The sequence below is a fragment of the Rana temporaria genome, chromosome 2 (genome assembly GCF_905171775.1).
Source record: "Rana temporaria chromosome 2, aRanTem1.1, whole genome shotgun sequence".
NCBI lineage: Eukaryota > Metazoa > Chordata > Amphibia > Anura > Ranidae > Rana > Rana temporaria.
This window is the reverse complement of record NC_053490.1, coordinates 83,662,763-83,680,687: the sequence shown is the minus strand read 5'-3', so window position 1 is coordinate 83,680,687 and position 17,925 is coordinate 83,662,763. Positions and strand designations below refer to the sequence as shown.

The 17,925-nt window shown below is 40.9% G+C and overlaps 1 protein-coding gene across 1 annotated transcript in view; it reads right to left on the bottom strand.

Annotated features, from left to right (window-relative positions):
• Positions 1-3,377: 3,377 nt before the first annotated feature.
• The window catches only part of UBL3 (ubiquitin like 3), a 200,258-nt gene continuing 185,710 nt past the window's right edge, over positions 3,378-17,925 (bottom strand). The window contains exons 4-5 of the mRNA XM_040340466.1: positions 16,967-17,044; positions 3,378-5,323 (exon numbers count right to left, since the gene is read on the bottom strand). Of these exons, the coding sequence (XP_040196400.1) occupies positions 5,271-5,323; positions 16,967-17,044 (131 nt within the window). The 3' untranslated portion in view covers positions 3,378-5,270. The remainder of the gene's footprint in view (positions 5,324-16,966; positions 17,045-17,925) is intronic.

Sequence of the window (17,925 nt, the reverse complement as noted above, 5' to 3'; positions counted from 1 at the left end):
CCAACCCTGAATTGTACCTTACTTGTTTGGAGAGTTCCTTGGTCTTCATGGCAGTTTTTGGTTAGTGGTGCCTCTTGCTTAGGTGGTGCAGCTACTGGGGCCTTTCAAAAAGATGTGTACAGTGCCTTGCGAATGTATTCGGCCCCCTTGAACTTTGCGACCTTTGCCACATTTCAGGCTTCAAACAAAACTGTTTTTTTTTTTGAAGAATCAACAAGTGGGACACAGTCATTGGATATTTCAAACTTTTTTAACAAATAAAAAACTGAAAAATTGGGCATGCAAAATTATTCTGCCCCCTTAAGTTAATACTTCGTAGCGCCACCGATTACAGCTGTAAGTCGCTTGGGGTATGTCTCTATCAGTTTTGCACATCGAGAGACTGAAATTTTTGCCCATTCCTCCTTGCAAAACCGCTCGAGCTCAGTGAGGTTGGATGGAGAGCATTTGTGAACAGCAGTTTTCAGTTCTTTCCACAGATTCTCGATTGGATTCAGGTCTGGACTTTGACTTGGCCATTCTAACACCTGGATATGTTTATTTGTGAACCATTCCATTGTAGATTTTGCTTTATGTTTTGGATCATTGTCTTGTTGGAAGACAAATCTCCGTCCCAGTCTCAGGTCTTTTGCAGACTCCATCAGGTTTTCTTCCAGAATGGTCCTGTATTTGGCTCCATCCATCTTCCCATCAATTTTAACCATCTTCCCTGTCCCTGCTGAAGAAAAGCAGGCCCAAACCATGATGCTGCCACCACCATGTTTGACAGTGGGGATGGTGTGTTTAGGGTGATGAGCTGTGTTGCTTTTACGCCAAACATAACGTTTTGCATTGTTGCCAAAAAGTTTGATTTTGGTTTCATCTGACCAGAGCACCTTCTTCCACATGTTTGGTGTGTCTCCCAGGTGGCTTGTGGCAAACTTTAAACACTTTTTATGGATATCTTTAAGAAATGGCTTTCTTCTTGCCACTCTTCCATAAAGGCCAGATTTGTGCAGTATACGACTGATTGTTGTCCTATGGACAGAGTCTCCCACCTCAGCTGTAGATCTCTGCAGTTCATCCAGAGTGATCATGGGCCTCTTGGCTGCATCTCTGATCAGTCTTCTCCTTGTATGAGCTGAAAGTTTAGAGGGACGGCCAGGTCTTCGTAGATTTGCAGTGGTCTGATACTCCTTCCATTTCAATATTATCACTTAAACAGTGCTCCTTGGGATGTTTAAGGCTTGGGAAATCTTTTTGTATCCAAATACGGCATTAAAACTTCTCCACAACAGTATCTGGGACCTGCCTGGTGTGTTCCTTGTTCTTCATGATGCTCTCTGCGCTTTAAACGGACCTCTGAGACTATCACAGTGCAGGTGCATTTATACGGAGACTTGATTACACACAGGTGGATTCTATTTATCATCATTAGTCATTTAGGTCAACATTGGATCATTCAGAAATCCTCACTGAACTTCTGGAGAGAGTTTTGCTGCACTGAAAGTAAAGGGGCTGAATAATTTTGCACGCCCAATTTTTCAGTTTTTTATTTGTTAAAAAAGTTTGAAATATCCGATAAATTTCGTTCCACTTCATGATTGTGTCCCACTTGTTGATTGTTCAAAAAAAAAAAAATTACAGTTTTATATCTTTATGTTTGAAGCCTGAAATGTGGCAAAAGGTTGCAAAGTTCAACTTTCGCAAGGCACTGTATATGTAATGACAGATCATGTGACACTTAGATTGCACACAGGTGGACATCATTTCATTGTGTGACTCCTGAATGTAATTGGTTGCACCAGAGATTTTTATGTGCTTCATAACAAAAAGGGAGTGAATTAATACGCACATGCCAATTATCAGTTTTTTATTTCTGAAAAATAGCTGCATGTATATATTTTTCTACTTTTACTTCACCAACTTAGAATATTGTGTTCTGCTCCATCACATATAATTCAGGTAAAAAGCCAAGGTGATGAATACTTTTGCAAGGCACTGAGTGTATGGTTTTACATAAATGGGAAAGCCCATCTTTTACTGCACTATGAAGCAACTATTTTTCCTTTTTTGATCTGTATGTCCTCTGAGTAATTATTTGTCCCGGAGGAACGATCTATTAACCTGGAAGTGTGCATGTCAAATGCAAGCTTTGGAGCATATGGCCCCTTTCACACTGCCGGACCATTCAGTTTTCGGTGGACCTGAACAGCTGCTCGATGCTTCTCTATGGACCGTTGGATGTCAGCGTTGACTTGTCCGCTGACATCTGATCAAATCAGATGGATGGCGATACGTCACCATCCATTCATAGCGGATCGCATGAGATCTGATGAAAACAGGCATGCTGTCCGCTTTCGTCCGATCTCTCCATAGGAGACAGCACCGCTCGACGAGCCCCTCCCCGCTCAGTGAGCAGAGAGGGACCGGTCATCCGCCAGCTCAGTGGAGATCAACGGAGAGATCTCCCGCTGAGCTGGCAGACCGCTGCAAGCGGATCAGCCCCGTGAGGAAGGGGCCTTTGGGTCATGGAGATCAGCCACACCAATATGCTGTTTGGGTGCTTTTTGACCGCTTTTACTTTGGTGGTCAACATCTGGTGGTAAGAAGAAGTGTGTGTTTGTTGGAGGAATTGTCTTTTTGGTACAGTTTTATTATCTTCGAGCACACTCAAGGTGTTTTCAACTGGGCTTTATAGGATACTTTTCCAAGGATTCACTTGGAGGACTTTTGTTATCTTTATATGTGTTTACGTTTGATGTTACTGAAAGTGCTGCACCTTTATTATAAATGTTGTTATTTGTTGCCCACAAATTGTGCTAGTTGCTTTATAGTTTTTGTACCCAAGCGCACATATAATGTATCCTTTCCCGATCATTGATTTAAAAGTAGCCAGAATTAGGACGGCATCTACAAAATCCTGTACCTAGGCAGCAATAGTCAAATTCCTGTATTTAAATCCTCCCTAAGGCTTCATGTAGACTACAGCTCCAAAACTTGAGTTTAGGAGCTTTTGGTGTTTTTTTGCCACCACTCCTCAACTCAACTCCATAAAAGCCTATATGTCCATGTATACATAGGCTTTTGGCAGGAGGTCAGAGGATGCTGCAGTTAGAGGCGCTTCAACCTCCCTCACCTTAACGCAGAAAAATTGCATTCAAGATGGGAATGTTTTGACCACCGGCTGCAAATTGTGGCGTAATTTTGCAGTGTTTTGTATTTTCCCGCGGCCAAAGTAGGCTATATGTACATGAAGCCCAATGCAAAAGCTTTAGCAGAAAACCTGAGAACTGACAGCGCACATTCATTTGGCACAAACTCTTTTTCACATACTTCAAACTCTTGCTGAAAGTAGAATTTCTATTTGTTGACCAAAGCTCAGACACAGACGTCACAAGATTGTGACAATTTATTTTATTATATACTGTAGCTATACAGGAAAAATCTCATAACAATTCACTATCAATGGGATTACAAAAGTAATCAGCGGGATTAATTTGCAGAAACAAAAAAGAAAAAAATTGCATTGATTTAAATTTTCAACTGATTTTTTTTCCAGTTTTATATATATATAAAAAAATAATCAAAGCAAATACAGTCCCAATTAGAACCACCAGACAACCAACAAAAATGCACTACAATATTATTTTATTTAGTTACAGAAGAATCTATATCAGTACAGTTTGAAGAAAGAAATTTTCCTTAGTGCTATTTACAAATTGTTATCTTCACGTTTTCTTTTTTTAAACTGCTCTTTACAAATTTAAGGTCAGATCAGTATGAACAATACGACCGAATGCATACAAAGCATTTTGTCAAAGCTATCATAATGACCAAAAAAATAAAAAAATTGATTACGATAAAAAGATGCAGACTGTCGGGAAAAGAAAAAAAATACATGGAACATGATTAACTTTTTGACACCTTCATCCAGTACTGTATTCAGAACGCTTGGTCAACCTGTGACTTTACATGTTCCATAGGCAAAAGCGTTTATAGGTATATTGATCTATTACACTATGCCGATCTATTGTTAGATTCTATAATAATGCATTTTATATATTTTTTTATTAAATATATTCTACACATATTTGTAATTTCAACCAGGAAGACTTTTCTCCCTAGTGGAAACAATATAAAAACGTTTATATATTTATTATTATTTTTATTTTTTTTACAGTTTAAAATGAAACGTAGCTCCATGCTTTAGTGCTGTGCAAATTCAATATAGTATATCTTTAAATTATGTGAATGAAATGGATAAATTATATTTTTTCGTCCTGTCAAAATTTTAATACCCTTGCAAGCACTAGTACGAATGCCAGTTACGTAAAGGAATAAAAACAAAGTTCTGTTACTATGGTAGCAAACTGTCTTCTTAATATCTTAGCATGAAATTGAACACTAGATTACGGATGAGTCATTTTTTTGTCACTGAAAACATCACGGTTGGATATTAAAACACAAAGTTGATTAATAAATGACATCTGCTAATATCTCTGCACATTAATAAAGGCTTATGGACTACAGGATACTTGACCCTCCCATATTAAGGCTAGGAAAAGCACTCCTCTCGTAGGCATGGTACAAGTGCGCATGCAAAAAAATGCTCGAGAGAGAGAGTGCACAGGATAGTACGTTAGACATTACTCCGGCGCCCCCTGCAGAGTGCTTTCAGTTTACAGGCACATTTAAACTTTGTTCCTTGAAAAGAAACCATATTATCGCTCTCTTGATACTACCATGAGCCGCTAAGGGCAGTAAATATGTTAGGTAGAAGTCTTCCCAATAATACTTAGATTTCAGTCTGATTTGACAGCCTTGATTTCCAGTGTTACTCGTCCTGTAGGTTGTTGTATTAATATGGCTACAGCTATCAGATGCTGAAGACTGGCTCAAGTGCAATCTGCGTATGGGCAGCCTGAAATCATTGATTCTGGTTTGTATTGTTATGCTGCAGCAAGATTATGATCATTGTTGTAGAAGAGAATAGACCGACTTTTTTCCCCTGGAGACTGAGTGGATTCAAATATGGAGATACTAGACATACTACAAAGTTATTTTGTGGGTGGAAGGGGAAGGGAAATAGGAAAACCAAAAAAGAAAGTTCTGGTATGAGAACATCCTTAGCCCCTTCTGATGAAGAGTTTTATGAGAGTTTATGTGATCAGTCCTTTAGACAGGATGACAGGGTGTTGTTCTAAGGTTCTCTGAAGCAATGGGTCTCCTCTATTCCAGCAGCATGAAAGACAAAGACTATATTACAACACACGTCGCAGACACGTCATTTACAGAATTACACAGCAATTGCTCTCTCCAGTCTTCTCGCGGTTTCTTTGACCTGCAAGAAAAGGAAAGCAAAAGTCAGAGTCGTCATCAAACCCATGTGAATAAATAATGGTAGTGAAGGCTCTAATGTGCAGAATGCAGAGGAGGATTGGTAAAATATTTCTAAAATATTAATAAAACAGCTCCAGGTTTCAGTTTGTTTATCCAAAATCAGAGCTCAAACTTTGTCAATTACCACATCTTACTATAAATTACAACAACATTAAAAAGGTTTGAACGGAAGTTTTTTTCCCCATAAGAGCAAGGAAGGGTTAAGACTCAACACTTTTGGGAGGGCATGGCCGAGTGCAGCTTGTGAGAAGACACAAATCTCTGAACTGCGGCTGCAGATCCTCTCCCTGGCAAATACACAACCTGTACCAACCCATACAGCCTCTCGCATGCATACACGAGAGGACATGCTCTTTAATGAGTCTATTATTGCTTGCATAACTGATATTTGAAGTGCTAGACGTTCCACTTTGAGGGTTCAGGCTGCATGTACTCTCAAAAATTTGGACAGGTAGTATACAATTTATATGTATTCGGATATTGATTCAGCCTGTTCATTTAGAGTGGTGCATGTATGGTGTTTATCTTTACTGTGTTTGTAAGCTCTAGAACGTTCTGCCAGTTTTCCCTGAGGAAGTAGGCTTTGTCCCTGCGAAACGAGTAGGAGGCTTTTGTACGGAATACCCCATCTTCATCGTTAACTGGCAATACATGTAACTGCAGTTCTTTTATAATCAACACCTACTGTATGTGTTAAAGGGGAGTTCCACCCACAATTTCACTTTTTAAATATAAATACCCCTGTAATACACAAGCTTAATGTATTCTAGTAAAGTTAGTCTGTAAACTAAGGTCTGTTTTGTTAGGTTGTTACAGCATTTAAATAGTTTATAATCTAGAAATAGACCGTGGCCATCTTAAGTGTGGGCATCATGAAGCCAGACTGTATGACTTCCTGGATTTCAGCTTTGCATATCTCGCACATGCTCAGTGCACAAGCAATGTAATAGGTTTCAGTCAGGTTTGCAAGGACTACTGGGAAACATGATGCCTATCCCAGAAACCCTTGCAAATAGCCTAGGCAAATAAGGAGGAGGAAGTAATGAAGGACTACAAAATAAAGGTATTTACAAGCAACAAATTAAATAAAAATTGTCCATTCTGAACACTATGAGATTAGAGCATGCAGCACAGACAAACATAAAAAAATGGGTGGAACGCCACTTTAAGGATGTGTCTGGTAAAACTTTGAATGTGTTGTACTAATAAAATATTTTAACTTGTATGTGGTACCTTCAAAGTCCCATTAGTCTTCTTTTTGTTAGGGATTTCTTTTTCAGCGTCATATATAAAGGGATGTGGTACCAGTAAATGAAAGTATATGTTGTTGTACCCTTGCCTTTAATAATGTGCATTTAAACACAATACCAAATTAAAATAAAATCAACATCACTGGGATAATCCTCATTATCCTTGAATATAGTGATAATACAAATAAAAAGTGGATCATATATTACTGTCAAAATTTTATTACAATACGAACATGCGTGATCAGCGTGGCTAAAATATTCCTCAATGCACATACTTCATATCATATATAGTGATAATACTACCCAGTGAAAGAAAATACAAATGAAAAGTAAATCATAAATCAATGACAAAATACTGATGCAACGCAACAAATTGCCCTTAGACATATAAGATGTATTATGAAGGTGAATCCACATATCCGGAATAAAAAGTGCTAGTGCTTCAGTGTCCTCTCTCTATATAGATCTCAGTTTAATATATCTATATATTCAAAATAGAAAAACACTCCTACAGCCACATCCATATTAGAGAGATAAATATTAATAAAAAAGAGGGCAAAAACAGCCCTAGGTCAGACTAAGAGTAGAATGGACGATATTAAGGTAAAAAAATTTTTTATGGCTAACAATTAATTATGCACACAGAGCACTAAAGAAAAATAAATAAATTAAATAAAACAGGCGACACACAATGGACATAATTGTATGGCATGAACAGAATATTGTCACCATATAGATAGCAGTGAGCCCCTGTGCGTCAACGCTCTTCACGGTTTTGCTTCATCAGGACACATTTAGGGGTTGTTGGATGAAACAGGTCCTACTATCTTATCAGCATAAAAATATCCACAGATGGAAAACTCCCCGCTGAACATCAAACATCACCATGTTGGTAAAGTATCATGATTTTCCAAATATTTGTGACAATCTCATTTAGTATAATAAGGGGTGAAGAGGGTAAAGGCGGGGTGGTATGGGCATAGCGAAACGCATTGATGCACAGGGGCTCACTGCTGTCTATATGGTGTCAATATTCTGTTTACGCCATACAATTATGTCCATTGTGTGTAATGTTTTTAATTAGTTTCTTACTTGCTCTGTTTGCATACTTGTCATCAATAAAATACAATTTTACCCTAATATTGACAATTCTGCTGATTGTGACGTAGCCACCAAATGCTCCAGATTTCAACCTAACTGAGCATCTGCGGCATGCGCTGGGGAAACAAGTCCGATCCATTGAGGCCCCACCTCGAAACTTACAGGACACTTAGGCCCCGTACACACGGTCAGACCAAACCGATGAGACTGGCCCGTCGGACCGTTTTCATCGGTTCACCTCTGAAGTGGCCGTACAGCCCGATATGTGTACACACCATCAGTCCAAAATCTGATCGGGTCAGTACGCGGTGACGTCAAATACACGACGTGCTGAATAAAACGAAGTTCAGTGCTTCCAAGCATGCACGGCTTTTGAACCGATGCTTTTCTGTACTAACCATTGGTTTGGTCCGATGGGGCAGCGGTCCATCGGTTCGGTTTTGAAGCATGTTTAGAAATTTTGGACCGAAGGAAACCAGACCAATAGCCTATACACACGGTCGGTTTGGTCCGATGAAAATGAACTTCGGTTCATTCTCATCGGACCAAACCGACCGTGTGTACGGGGGCCTTAAAGGATCTGCTACTGATGGCTTGGTACCAGATACCACATGATACCCTCAGAGCTCTAGTGGAATCCATACCCGTGTTGGCCTCATAAAAGATTCCACTGAATGTTGTAAAAATTTCTTTGTACGTTGGCATCACACTGCCTACATCAGTTCCTGGGAGGTATTAAGCTTCAAGCTTTCATCGACCTAGGACAGACCTAAAAAGATTCTCCCAAGGCCACTGGGTTTAAACACAAAATGTTATTCACCATACTTTGTTCAAATCTGTTGATATCCCAGAAAGACACGATGGATGCCAAATGCCGTTTCTCAGATGAAAAAGATAAAAACTGATCTGAAAGCAAATCCTTTGGGCTCAAGAGAAGGTTTTCTAAATGTCATAACTTCAGGAATTAAAGAGCAAATCAAATCATGCAGAAAGCATCTAAAGCGTGTCTATGCTTCCACATGATAGAATTAAAGCATGAACCAAAATCTTATTCTGCCTGCATTTTGGTAAAGCTATATATTGCTTGGGTGGGTTTTTACAATGGCTCACGTTGATGCAAAATTTTGCTTTGGAATGATCAGGGATGTGAATACATACAGAGACTCAGACAGTCAGACTTGGAAAGCCATAACCTTAAGACCCCCTTTCACACTGGGGAGTTTTTTCAGGCGGTTTTCATACCGCCTGAAAAACTCCTGCCCTGCAGTCTCAGTGTGACAGCCCGAGTGCTTTCACACTGAGGCGATGCACTGGCGGGACCGCTCCAAAAGTCCTGCAAGCAGCATCTTTGGAGCGGTGTGTTTACCGCTCCTCCACGCTCCTTCCCATTGAAAACAATGGGACACCGCGGTAATATCGCCGGCAATGCGCCTCTGCAGAGGCACATTGCCAGCGGTATTAATCCTTTTTCAACCGCTAGTGTGGGATAAAACAAGATGTGGTGACACACTTTTCACATATTTATTTGGAAAAAATGTTGAAAACCAGTTATTTTTCTTCCACTTTTTGTTGGTCTATCACATAAAATCCTAATAAAATAAGTTAACATTTTTGGTCGTAAAATGACAAAATGTGAAAAATTTCAAGGGGTATGAATACTTTTTCAAGGCGCTGTATATCTTTACTTGTGTGAATAATGGCGATCTTTTTCCTGGACACTTACAATCTAATTGGATGATCTAACCTAGGGGTGCCCAACCTTTTAAGAAGAGTGCAACTTTAGCAACTTGGTAACCTGCCGTGGGCCACAATGAGCAAAGTGGGTGGATGACAGAACCATGTCCACTCTGCATATGCACAGCAGACACGGACACAGCCTGCTCTACTCTATGGGCCCTCCAATCTGACTCACCCAGACAGAAGGGGACAGGTCCCCTGATGTTTTTTAAAGTGGATTGGATAGGAGATAGGATGGTGTAAACGGAAACATTTGTGTGTTCACTTACATTCGTCTCTCTATAGAGGATCCAAATGGGCTGCCTAAAAAAAGGAACAGGTGGACCCGATAGAACCGATTGTGTGAAAGGGGCCCAAGGCTGCTTTCACACTGATGCACTGCAGCTTACCTGCACCTCAACTGACGTCAATCTCAACTTCTTCCTCAGAATTCCTGCAGGTATCGCTGGCTTCTGCTGTCCATCAGGATGGGTATGGCTGGTGGCTACTGCTAGCTGTCCTCCGGGACTGGTACTACTGGCTGGCTCCTGACCCATCATCAGTGTGAAGAACAGAGGAGGCGCTAGAGGAAGCATCCGTTAAAAAAAGGGGGGATAGGGTTGGGACTTTACGTGAGGCATATGATATAGGGATGGAGGCCTGTGGTAGTTCTACTATATGCCTCATGTAAAGTCCCAACCCTATCCCCCCTTTTAACACTATCCAGGGATGGAGTTGCATTTCAGGAGGAGTGGAATAAAGTGCCTCCACAGATCTACCACCGACAGTTAATTATGCATTGTCATTTTTTGACTAACAGGTTGATGTGGTCCGCCTTTAGTTTGGTGGTATTTTGGTTTGGTAGGCATGTTTTGTTCCACTCTTGCATTTCTTTTGTTTTTCCAGTGCTATTTTTTGCTAGACCAACTATAGGTAGGGGCGGGTTTAGGTGATCACTTGCCCCCTATCTATTGATTAGCACTCCTGTGCTCCTATTTAGGAGACTTTAAAATTCATAGTTAGGACTGCAGTACACAGAGTGCCTTGACGCGGCCTGCAGCTCACACAGGTATTTGCAAATACATGCAACTAAACCTCTGTTTTTAATGCCTACAGCTAGACATGTTAATTTGGTTTAGTGCTTTTTTTTGGTTGGTAACTTTGAGCCTGGCTATTATGGAAAAAAAATTTCTATTCCATATATATATTTAAATTGCATACTGCTAAAAACACATCTCATTTAAAGTCCCAAAACCTCCCCCCCCCCCCCTTCTACCTAGAGTAAGCATCCGGCTGCTGTACAGAGCAAAGCCGATGCTTTCCAAGTACATTTGGTATCACTCTGCCTGTGACAGTAGCCGGCACTATACAGGAAGCATCTGCTCCGTATCCTCTAGCGCGGGCTCTGTTCTTCACACTGATGCTAGGGGACGGCGGGTCAGGAACCCACAATCTGGGCTTGCTGACCTGCCATCCCAGAGCAGGAGATGGCAGGCCACTTCAGAGGGTGCCGTGGGCACCCCCGATCTAGCCTAATTGGTTGATAAATGATATATGGATATACTCCCAGCAGAAAGACAGACACGCATATATGCTGCCCCACAGAAAAAAAAAGCCCAGTCCAGTGGGGTCGCATATATGCATACTACTGTTTTCTGTGTGTCTTTGCAGTTCCACAAGTAAAAATGCAATAACTGCATATAGTGTGAACATGCCGTTACATAAATCCTAACAATTTTTTGGTATCTTTTAGATGATAACCTTTTCACAGGCAGGGCCCTCCTCACCTTAATGTATTGTAACTGTATTGTAAAAATATTCTCCATAATAATTAAAGGGACTGGGATTTAGACATGCTCAGACACCGGCATTCTGCAATTCTCCATGAATGGCAGACAATGCTTGTGACAGTGCCATCACTGCTGTGAGCAGCCTCTGCTCAGTGAAGGGGTTGCCCTTTCAGTGAAATGCCTAGTTAAAGTTCAGTATGTAAATGAGCGGTTCTCTCAGGGAATCATGTCGGTAATTTAATGTTGGTGAAATGTTAAGTTACTTATCCCTCCACAGTTTTCCATAAATATGAATATTAAACATTAGAAATAATCAAAGAGACCTAGGGATAATGAAGCACAAAATGTGTTTTGCATGGAAAGCAATCTGCTAGTAATGCAGTGTGTTAGAGCTACAGATGGAGTGAATAGCACTGATGACATGCAGACCTCAAGTGTTTGAAAAGGTAGAAGGTTGTTAACCTTAGGCCCCTTTCAGACGGACGGATAGAATTGTGCTTTTAGCTGCGGATTTTCTATTTTTCTACCGCAGCTAAAAGCACACAATGTTTTCCTATGGCCCCATACACACACAGCGTTTGCGTGCGATTACGTTACATGCGGTTTGGTGCGAATAGAAAAAATAGAATTGAATGGGTCCAGGTGCGATGTAGCGCAGCTATATGCACATAACCGCAGGTAATCGCAGTCTTCTTTGTCAACTGCGGATAGCAGCATTTTAGAATTCAAGGGACCCAAACAAAAACCAAAAAAATAAAAAGGGTTGCTATGAAAATGAATACCGCAGCTAAAAGCGGCCGCAATTAAACGCACGTAAACGCATGTAATCGCAATGGGCAAATGCAGCTAATCGCAGTGCCTGGAGCCTTGAATTTCACAAAACATTTGTAGTGCTTTTAACTGCGGCAAAACAGCCGTCCGTCTGAAAGGGGCCTTAAAGTGATTGTAAGGATTTTTTTTTTTCTAAATAACAAACATGTCATACTTACCTCCACTGTGCAGTTTGTTTTGCACACAGTGGCCCTGATCCTCGACTTCTGGGGTCCCCTGGCGGCATCGTATAACCCTATAGGAGAAGCACTCTCCCAGGGGGGTACCTTGCGGGCACACTCCCACGTCCATAGACGCAGAATGCCGGGCTCGGCCCACGTCATTGGATTTGATTGACAGCAGCGGAAGCCAATGGCTGCGCTTCTATCAATCTATCCAATCAAAACCCGAAACAACAGGCAGAGGGGAAGAGAGCATCACCGGCGTGGGAAATATGGGGCTCAGGTGAGTAAAACTGGGGGCTGGGGGCCAGTCAATGACAGAAGTTTTTTCACCTCAATGCATAGGATGCATTAAGGTAAAAAAACATGTGGGTTTACAACCCCTTTGCATTCTCTGCATTAAGGTAAAAACTTCTGTGTGCAGTTTCTTCTCCCCCCCCCCCAGCTCCTCCACTTATACTTACCTGAGCTCAAGCTCAATCCAGAGCTGTGCCCGAAAGCAGTGGCTCTCGCCCCCCACTGGATTTGGAGGCAGACGCCAAAGCCATTGGCTCCTGCTTCTCTCAATCACAGCTTGTTAGAAGAGAGCCGGGGGCGGTGCTGAGCCTCGCTGTGTGTCAATGGGCAAATGAAATTAAAGCGGAGTTCCACCCAAAATTGGAACTTTCGCTTAAAATCACTCCTCGCCCCCTTACATGCCACATCTGGCATGTAATTTTTTTTGGGGGGGGGGGGGGGGGGAGTGGGGGCTTCAGTAGGAGTGGGACTGCTTTAGGAGATACGTCATGCTGACTTTTAATAAACATAAAAAAAGGCTGGAACTCCGCTTTAAGGTTGCTGTGCCTACACAGGACGTACTCAGGATGGCAATTATGAACAGAACTGCTTCAGTCATCAGATTAAGGTCGCAAAAGCTAGTACCAATTACTCCCCCTATTCACCTACTCCTACCCTGTCCTCTCTATTTTTATAAACTAATATAATAGTAGTGGTATACCAGGTTCAGTAGTTGGATATACATTGAGCATATCTCCCATTGTCCCAACCACCCAAAATATTTTTTCCATCTACAAACATTGTTGCCGATTTCAGCTACCTTTGAAGTAAAATGGTAAATTCTTCTTGATGTTATGTTCAGGACTATGGGATAGAGTGTTCATATGTGTTACCATGCAACGATTTACTGCAACACTCCTTTCTAATGTGGAAAAGAAAGAATTTAAAAATAATATTACTCTGTTTATCCAAGTGGGAGTTGTGCATATTACATTGCCAAGTCAGCAGAGACTTCCCTTCTAGGCTCACACGCTGCATATTGTGAAGTGATCTGCTTCTCTCCAGGGTGATCCCAGTAACAGTCATGTGATACGGGATACAGTAACAATAGTCTAGTGTCCTGTTATCATAGAGAAGTCATTGTTTTATTACTGAAGTGTCCTGTGCCCATCTCATTAACAATCCACTGGCTTTACATCAAACACTTGGCCCTTCATTCCCCAAACTAGTGCCATGCTGTAATCCTACTGTGCCAACTATAAAGAACAGAAACAAAATAGCTCAAATTAACTAGGTACAAATTAACTTTTACCATGGTTTCTAGAAAGCTAGTCCTAGAATATAGGAGCCGGAATGGTAACTCATACAGTGAGGTACAAACATAGAAATTAGAGAAGCTGGATTCTGATCGGTTGTTATTGGCAATGCTCCTAACATTTTTTGCTATAGCTCATCTGTGGGCTGTTACTTAGAAATTGTGGCCTTACATGCAGCTGCTGGGCAGATGTGTGCAGTACTGCAGGCTCCGGACTACACATTACAATAAAAACAGGTTAAAAGCAAATCATAGAGTTCCCTGGTATAATCAAGACTAGGAAAGTAGGGCGAGTTATACTAAAATGTCAGGATGGGTTGTGGTCTTAATATAACATGAGTGATTCCCAATGAAAGAACCCCCAAGATTATGGATTGCTAAACTATTTTTGCGGCTTACTGTAACATCACAAAGCAAGTTTTTACAGCAAATTGCAAAGTGCCATTTCCACTGCCTCCAATCTTCTTTTGGGCTACCTGGGAACTCTCAAACCCAGGATGCTTTGTCGTGCATAAATAGGCTTCCTAGTTGCTGGCTCTGGCTTGGCCTTTATGCCTTTCTACTGGCCCATGACCGTGGTGGACAGCCATGTCACGCAATAGTATGGTGAATAAGGCAAAAAAGAGCTAGTGACCAAAAATCTAGGCAATATTGAGTGTTACTGAATACTCCAGGGTTCTGAAAACAAAAGTGCTCTACTGTGGATCTGATGCCACGTTAAGACACTTGGAGGTGCCTGTTATCCAATCAAGTCAAGCGATATCGTTTTTCAGGGCCAATACAATACCAATTTTTCAGCTGCTTTTCAGGCCAATATCAGGTCCTGATAAGCTGTAGATTTAAACTTTTTTTTTTTTACATGGCCCTTTTATTTTAAATCACGGTTGTTGTTGTCACAAAGGATGCAAACATCCCTTGTGATAGTAATAGGCAGCACGGGTATTCTTTATGGAGGGATCTGGGGTCTATAAGACCCCAAACCCCTCCCTCTGCACTTGAAAGTTTTCAAAACATTGAGATCTGCGTTTTAGAATACTTTCTATTTTTTAGAACTGGCGCCGTTAGGATGCCAGTAATCCGGAAGTGATGTCATGACATCGCTTCCAGGTTACAAGTCCTGACATCCAAACAAAGCTAACTTGTTTTGTTTGGGTCTTTGGCCAGCTGGCGGACGTACCTGCTGGTCGCTCAGGCCTCCCGGTGGGAAGACCCAGGTGGAGATGCCGAGGGGATGTCCCCTCCCGCCGCTTGTAATAACAGCGCAGCGTCTGCTGAGCCGCATTGTTTGTTATTACAAGAAAGTCGACCGTCCGCTCTGCAGGATGGTACAGCTGCAGGCATCACCCCGGTACAACACCTTGAAGCAATATTGGTAACATCGGTAAGTTTGTGACCGATATTGAGGCTTCAAAAAAGTGAATATCAGGAGCTAATAATCGGCCGCACCGATAATCAATCAACCCCTAATCAAAATAGTAGAAAACAAAAAGTGCACAACGACATGCCTGAGTGTATCAGCGCGTATCACTCGTAATCAAGTAGAAAAATATTTCATGTGTAAGAGGCCAAATATAGCAGAACACAAAGTCTCTATTTCAGGTGTAGGTGACCTATGGCCCTCCAGCTGTTGTGGAACTACATTTTCCATGAGGCATTGCAAGGCTGACAGTTACAATTACTCCCAGAGGCATGATGGGACTTGTAGTTCTGCAACAGCTGGAGGGCCCCAGGTTACCTACCCCTTCTCTAGTTCGACTACGCAGGGTTATTGAATAAGAGCTCCTCACAGTAGACAGCCTCACAGGGCTGCCGCTAAAGTGCATATAGAAGCAACACAACGATGGCAACAGTAAATAAAAAAAAAAAACATACATACATAATAAACAGAAAACAGAACCCCCCACAGCATGTTAAAATAATATATATATATATATATATATATATATATATATATATATATATATATAAAAAAAGGAGCTACCTTAAAGTGGATTTAAACCCACTCCTATACCCAGTGAAGTGAACAGCCTCAGATGATACACAGGGATGAAACAAATCTCCCCTACATACGTTTTAGATGTATATCTGCTGTCTTCATCTTTTTATACTATTTAGAAAGTGCACATTGTGTTAGGAGATTTTCTCTTCCTGTTCAACACTGCAGTGAAGCCTGGGCATACAACCAAGACAGCAGATTGGAGGAAAGGCACACAGCTCCTCTCCTCGTAGGTAGAGACTTTCAGCTTTGTTCCTTGAATCATTCAGGGCTCCGCTGCTTTTACCATGTTTGACTGAGAACTTGTCAGGAGTTATCAGGTGGATAACAGAAGAACGGAGCAGGACACAGCTACGGGACATAGTGCTTTGAAGAGCGATAACAAAACACTGCATATATATGTTCCCAGCTCAATTTTCATGAATCAGGTTTACGTCCACTTTAACAAGTAGCTCCAGTCTCGCCTGTTTCTGCCACATACTTTCTGGTGCTTTAAGAAAACTGTAGTGCTCCCCACTGTGTGCCTCTGACGTTTTATTTGCGGCAGGCAAACTTCCTGTCTGTGTGACACCCAGCCTCCCATAAGGCTCATTTGTCAATTTACCTATTGTGTTCACATTGGGTAACATTATTGTGCATTATATTTATACCACTGTGGGTTTTCCCACCCTTTACGTAGAATCAGCGCACCTTCACACTAGCAATCACTTTACATTCCTGGTATTTAGGGTTTTTCAGGTGCAGCAGACTTAATTGAATTGTCAGCGCTTCCCTTCACCTACACACACAGATAAGTATTTAATTACATCAGACTTTGATCACTGAAAGGTACATTTAGTAGTGTCTTTGAGAATACTTACCACCAGAACTGGTATATTTCTTATTGTTTGGTTTGAAATAGAAAAACACAATAAAAAAAATATATATTAAAATAACAGTGTATGTGTAGGATGGGGAATAGTCAGGAACATATTTTTCATTAAAACTTAATCTGGACCACACTTAACATTTTCTTCCAGCCCAACTGTAAAAATAAAAGGGTTCCAATTTTTAGCCGAATAACGAAAAGCTTCCTCAGAGGTAGAAACAGCTGTAGTGTCCCAGGTTTCTTCACATAAAGAACATACAGATCTCCAAAAATACCATACCTTGAGAATTTGGCTCTGGCAATGTCTCTCTGGCAACCAAATGCATCACTGTTGTCTTGCCGAGTGGAAGTTTTAATGCTGCATAAAAACAAAGTAACAATAAAATAAGATAAAACAAGAATATATATGTATAATCCTATTAATTATTCTTAAAAAAATGCTGATTGTAACGCAGACAGTAAATAAATGAAACAGTTCTTAGTCTTGTTTTGTACAGGATTACGAGAAACTAAGGGCAAAAAAAGAAGCACTTATTGGCCAAGTAGGTTCCACTTCACTGCACACAGCTTTTGGTCTAATGTTCTGATTGCAAAGCAGATGTGCCTGGATTACCAGATTGGCTGAACAGAATTACAAATCCCTTTTCAAGTGAAACTAGTTAAACATATATTCTGTTTCAGCTTAAAAACAAAATAAAACAAAGCTTTGATAACATTTAGGTTATTAAATAGGACTTGCTGTTAGTGAAATGTCCACAAGATGGCACAAGTATACAGATAACGAGTGTCACTGGTACAATAAAAATGCACCAACCAAGTCAGTGTCTTTTGCAAGCTATTGATTTATAATATGAACATCCACCGCTCTGTATACTTCCTACCGTATGGAAGAAAATGTATTACCTTTAGATATGGGTAGTTACAAAGATAATTTAGGAACAAAATAAAAGCATAACAGTGATGAAAGTCATGCAATTTTCTCAAGGTAACTCACTGTCACCAGGACACAATACCATTCGCAACAAACTCGCCTCATTTTATTATTTTATTGCAGCAAGGGTAACATTTTATACAATAGACTCTGCAGAAAAGAAGGCGAAGGTCTGAAGCTAAAACCTACGTTCAAAAAGAAAAAAACACTGACCCGAGTGCCCAAACACCCATTTATAAGCACCGAAATGCAACTTGTCTGCTTAATGTGCCCTCCCTTACTCAAAGCAAATTCACTGCATTAACCTG